At 42.5% G+C, this 6,000-nt stretch overlaps 1 protein-coding gene across 1 annotated transcript in view; it reads left to right on the forward strand.

The window, feature by feature from the left end:
- Positions 1–5,799, forward strand: part of NARS2 (asparaginyl-tRNA synthetase 2, mitochondrial) — a 54,733-nt gene extending 48,934 nt beyond the window's left edge. The window contains exon 14 of the mRNA XM_082490046.1: positions 4,997–5,799. Coding sequence (XP_082346172.1) covers positions 4,997–5,141 — 145 coding nt within the window. The 3' untranslated portion in view covers positions 5,142–5,799. The remainder of the gene's footprint in view (positions 1–4,996) is intronic.
- The last annotated feature ends 201 nt before the right edge of the window (positions 5,800–6,000 follow it).

The raw sequence follows: 6,000 nt of genomic DNA on the forward strand, positions 1-6,000 counted from the left end.
CGCACTCCTTCCTTTCGATTGTAGATAGAAAAGAGTTCAGTGCTGTAGATGCTGATCTTGGCTAGACGTGGATCAGTCTGTGGAAGTGAGGTGGGAAAGTCAGGTGGACAGAATTTACCCTGGGAAATCACTTGTTTTCTCTGTGACCAGGGAGCCTTGAGTATATTGCCTTGTGAATGAGAGTCCTGACCCTGTTTGAAGCCTCCAGGTGCCAGCTTAGCACGAGCAAGAACAAAGCGGGTACTTTGTAATTGACATGTCCCCACTACCATCAGATTGAGCAGTGTGCTGGTTTTGCCTGGGGTAGAGTTAATTTTCTTCATAGTAGCTCGTATGGGATGATGGTTTTGATTTGTGCTGGAAACAGCGTTGATAACACAGGGGTGTTTTCCTTGTTGCTGAGCAGCGCTTACACAGAGTCACGGCCTCTTCTGCTCCTCATGCCATCCCACCAGCGAGTAGGATAGGGGGAAACAAGAATTTGGGAGGGGACTCAGCCGGGACAGCTGACCCCAACTGACCCAAGGGATATCCCATACCATATGATGTCGTGCTCAGTATATAAAACTGGAGAAAGAAGAAGGAAGCGGAGGGACGTTTGGAGTGATGGCATTTGTCTTCCCAAGTAACTGTTAGGTGTGCTGGAGCCCTGCTTTCCTGGAGATGGCTGGACACCTGATTGCCCATGGGGAGCAGGGAATTAATTCCTTGTTTTGCTTTGCTTGTGGGCATGGCTTTTGCTTTACCTATTAAACTGTCCTTATCTCAACCCACGAGTTTTCTCACTTTTACTCTTCTGATTCTCTCCCCCATCCCACTGGGGGGGAAGTGAGCGAGCGGCTGCGTGGTGCTTGGTTACCAGCTGGGGTCAAACTGCGACAAGCAGCATTTCGGACAGTATTCTACACATAAGGCACTCATTTCCTCATTGTGATTATCATTGTGCACATCAATGGAGAAGATGGCCTCATACCAAACCCTTTACCGTCCAGGTACCTTTCTCATTTTCTGGTGTAACGCTGGTGAAAGTACACAGTGGCACAGCAGGTGTTATCTGCTGTCTTAGTATGGATGCTACTGTGTTGTCTTGGCCTTGCATCTGCTCTAGATGGAGAAGATTGTGTTGGGCTCTTTAATTTCTAATTTTCTTTGAAGCTTGAATGCTGGAGTGTTCCATTAGGTCCCTGTGTGGTGAGGTAGAGAGGAGGAGTTGGAGTTAAGGAACAGCAGTGCTGGTAAGCCACTTGCAATCCACAGCTAGTGACAGCATTTGTGTCATCCTTTAACATCTTTCAGAGCCCAGCGAAAACAGGTAGCCCGTCGCTGTCCTTGGCAGGTGCCGGGTCCTGTTTACTCCTGCTTTGGGGAGAAACCAGAGCGCTGTGCTGGGCCATGCAGAGGCAGGCAGAAAGTCGGTGCTAAAGACAGCTAAAACGTTCCTAAACCCCACTTGTGTCAGCGGGAATGATTTAGATTGATCTCCTTGAATGCTGTTTTTGTGGATTTCTTAAAAGTTGTAGCAGAGCAGAAGCTATCTGAAACCCAAGACAGCATTTTACCCAGCATCAGAACCTGGCCATACTTTGCATGTTTATTTCCCGAAACGTTCAACAAAATGGTCTTTCAAATGTCATTTCACTAGTAGTTTTTCTTTACCCTCATTTTTTTTCCTTTTTTTTTTCCAGTAGAATATTCAACTTCATAGACTGCAATATCTTTATTCTTTCAGCCTTACTTTTTTCAAACTAGCTGCAGAGGCTTCAATGTAACAAGAGGGTTACATAAAAGATCAAGATTATATTTGTTTTGAAAGGAGACCGAAAAGAATACATTCTGCTTATGAATGGTCACTGAGAGAGCGCTGATCTTCATAGGGCCTTGCCGTGCAGCACAGGAGCTCGTGATGATGATAAAAGGGTATAGATTTTTAAAAGGATAAAAGGAAATGCTTTTCTAACTTGGCACATAACAAGCTCCTGGAATTCATTGCCGGGGGATGTTGTTGCAGCACATACTTTAGTAAGATTCAAATCTCTGAAGAAGTTCTCCAGGTCCAGAACGTGAACTCTGGGACTAGCTGGGGTCGCAGAAACTTATTTCCCCGGTGGAGTAATGTTGCACAGCCCCCCATTTGCCAATGGAGGGCTCAGCTCTCCTCTTAAGTATGAGCTACAAGGAGAAACAGGTAGACTAGTCCATGACTGATTTTGAGGTGAGAAACATCCAATGTCTGGAGACTACTGAATGAAGGAAAACCTCAGGGAGCATTTTCCAGCGTAAAGGGAATTTTCTCTTCATCTTCAGGCAGTTACTTTTTCTTTCATCTGGGAAGAATGGAAAATTTCTCAACTCCTTTGCTGCTTCTAAGCACGGTCATCAGAAAGGATTCACAGGCTTGATCCTCAGCACGTTTAATTCAATGGAGTTTTTCCATTAACTTTAATGGGTTTTGTTTCGCTCCTTTTGCCAAAATGGCTTCTCAAAGTGCTTTGAGATCTACAGATGAAAGCCCTGGATAAGCAAGGGTAGAATTTATTATTATTGTTCATCTGGAAGAAGCAGAGTTATTGCATCTCCTTACAATGACTTTATAAAATCTGTTGCCAGCAAAAGGGGAGAAAAGATGCTAGGCTTAGTCTCAGCTGCCTGCACAGCCTGAGATATGCTTATAGATGTCATCAGAAACATTTGTGCTGGTTTATATATTACTAGTTGCAGCTAGAGTTGTCACCAACTGGTTTGCCAGTTCTACTCAGAACTACTGAGCTGGTGCAGAGTGATCTGCCGGGGCAGCACCCACATCCCTCACATTTACGAGGTCTTTCCTATTTCACAAGTCACTGCCCTCAGCATCAGATCTGCCCGTCATCTTCCTTGCAAACCCTTGAAAAGCTGCTAAGTGGAGCTCCCGGGGGCAATTCCCAGTGTATTAGCGGAGACTCAAGTTCTTAACGTGATCTGTATGGAGCGGGTGGAGATGAAGACCCCTGTGCTGTTGCACACCCTGCGTGTTCATATCCTAAGTGTAATCACTGTCACAAGGTGTGGAGCGGATGCAGCTGAGCCTTAGCAAGCCAAGCTAACGCCCGACAGTGCAGATAGAAAGCATGGGGGTCCCAGGGGGCAGAAAAAGTTTGTCCCACTCTCGAGCCTGCTGTTCAACTCGCAGTATAGGCGAAACTGCACTTTGTGTGTCAGTGCCAGTAGGAAGAGGTAAGAAGTTCTGCAATTCTGTGAAAGTTCTGCTTCTGGTTTTACTGCTTGGGCAGTGTAGTCGAGGGGGGGGAAAAAACCCTGAAGATTGGGTTGAGTGTAATAAACGGCTTCCCGAATTTTAACTCCTGTTAATGAACTGCAAGGAAAAATAACATTTCGTGGTATAAAAGGCATACTGTCAAACTGAGTGTGCCGGGGAGATCTCTTGCGGCTGTAGAATTTGTTGGAGAATATTTCTCTTTTGCAAGAAGAGTTGATCAGTGGCATTACTTTGGCTTCACTCTGTTAAAATGTAGTCTTCAAGCCAACAAGATTCTGAGGCACATGGAACTCCAAGCAAGTACATTTAAATATATATTTAAGAAAGTACACTTAAATATACATATAAAATGTATGTTCTACATATAAAAATATATACATAAACGTGTATAAATACACATATATACACACACTATAAAATACACTTTTTGCTTGCAGTTCATTAACAGTAGTTAAAATTTGGGAAGCCATTTATTACAATCGATCCAATCTTTTTTTTTTTTTCCACAGTACTTTTTCCCCTCCACTCAACTGCCTAAGTAGTAAAACGTAAATATATATTTATATTTAAGTGTACTTGATTTTCTTTTTTTAACTGGAGTGATAAAATATTCATACATGAAAATTAGAAGCATGTAATAATACATCTGGAGTCACTCAATCCCTTACTAGCGCGTTCATACAAAGAAGAATAACTTTGTGGCCTCAGCAAGCTCAGAAGTGGCCCCATAAATCAATAGAACCACTGAGATGTTTTTCTCTCCTATTAAAATAAAACTGTCGGGGACAATTTATAGCTGTAAATATAGTTCCTGTGTATCACATCAGCTACAGTCCAGCTGGGAAATGGGGAACTCTAAAGAAGAATAATCATAACCTTGTTGACACCCATATATTTGGAATATCTGTTTCCAAACATTTTCCGAGTTTTCTGTACACAAAAGGTTCTGTTCTCCCAAATGAAATGTCTTGTTCCAGATCTCATTTTTGGAGAAGATATGTCCAAGATTTTTTGCTGACTGACGGCAGAAATAAATGAATTAGTCTTTAAGAGTGACTGGGGGGGAAAAAAAGTAACAAAAAGCCAGCATAATTACCTTAAAAGTAAAAAAAAAAAAAAAAAAAAAAAAACGCAAACCCTAAACCTGAAGGAATATTCAGCAGACAGCAAGACCTATTTAGGCTTCTGAAGAAATTACTGGAAATGAAATTACATAGACTATTGAAAAGAACACAGAAAATGAAAGAATTTATTGAAAGGCAGATTTCAGCACCAGCATGGCAAAGGCTAAATGCACCCAAGCAGGCAGCTCCCATCTCTGACAGGGGAAATGTGTTGTGATTCTGTAGGAACTGGGGGTTGTGCCTCTGCTAGGAATATTTTAGATACTCGGATTTACAAAGATGCTGTCAATGTGAGCAGAGCTATGATGTTAACGCTGTTCTTCGTACCCAAATGAGTTCTCGCTGCTAAACAAAACAGGCTCTAGCATATTGGCAAAGCGTAGCTATGCTGGTTTAAACACGTTTACACTCGGGGTTTCTGCTAAAACAGCTCTGCCTGATGGGGAGCTGCACCTCTTCACACCCCTGACCAACGCTGGTTGTGTTGGCAGAAGTCCACGGTGGTTAGGGTCAAAGGGAAGTAATTAAGATGGAAAGCAAAACCTTAGATAAAAAGCTCTCTGTAATTACATCAGCATAACCGTACTGCAAATGTAACTGTCTGTTTAAATTACAGGTATCTAGACCTCCGAAAATTCGGCTCAGTTCCTCATGGAGGCTTCGGAATGGGGTTTGAACGCTACCTGCAGTACATCTTGGGAGTTGACAATATCAAAGACGTTATTCCTTTCCCCAGGTTTTCTCACTCCTGTCTCTTGTAGCTCAGCCATTGACTCACATGGAGAAAACTGCTGGTGTGACGATATGTATATAAGATATTAGGACATTATTAAGTGCGTTTTAGTAGGAAATCGAGCTAATTTTTATATCGGTGAAAGTCTTGGTAAATTTAATACTGGCTTATTGAAAATAATATATGTCCTGGTGAGATTATGGAAGCACACTTGCAGTTAATTTGATAGCAGTTCATGTCTTCAGCGCGCTTCAGGAGTGTTAATAAATCCCACTTAACTTAAGGGTTAAGATTCTCGTGAGACTAGTACAAGCCATTGAAGTACTGAATAAGTGTTGTTGGGAGGTGGAGGGGGGGTTATGTGAAATATTAATAAGGAGGTGTGACCCAAAATGGACTGGGAGCCAGGACTGCTGTGAGGCTTTAATAAGCTTTAATTAAATGCCCGCACGGTGCTTTGAAGATGGAGTGTTATAAAATTGTGAAGTATTGTTATGGCTGTGATGAACTTGCCCTTACGGAATGGCTACTGTAAAGCGGGATTCTCCCCACCCCGAGTTAAAAGCCAATATTGTTTACCTTGGAAAAATCAGCCAAACCTAGCAGGGAAAAATGTCATATTGGAACTGCCGGAGTGAGTGAGGTGCATGATGTTGATTTTGTGAATCATCAATAAAGATGTACACTGGGTTGTTTTGTAACTCTGTATGGTTTCTTTTTCTGTTATAAAACCGTAGCGCTCAGCATCACAGCTTTTCCTTCAGTGTCTTTGGTAGACGTTTCCTTTTCTGTATACCCAAATTAGTTGCACAACTTCTGCAGGAGATAGCTGCTTTTTGTCTCCAAGAGAGCACATGTTCGCAGCAGAGAGAAATGTTCTGTTAGAT

The sequence above is a fragment of the Vanellus vanellus genome, assembly GCF_965231255.1.
Source record: "Vanellus vanellus genome assembly, chromosome: 1".
Taxonomy (NCBI): domain Eukaryota; kingdom Metazoa; phylum Chordata; class Aves; order Charadriiformes; family Charadriidae; genus Vanellus; species Vanellus vanellus.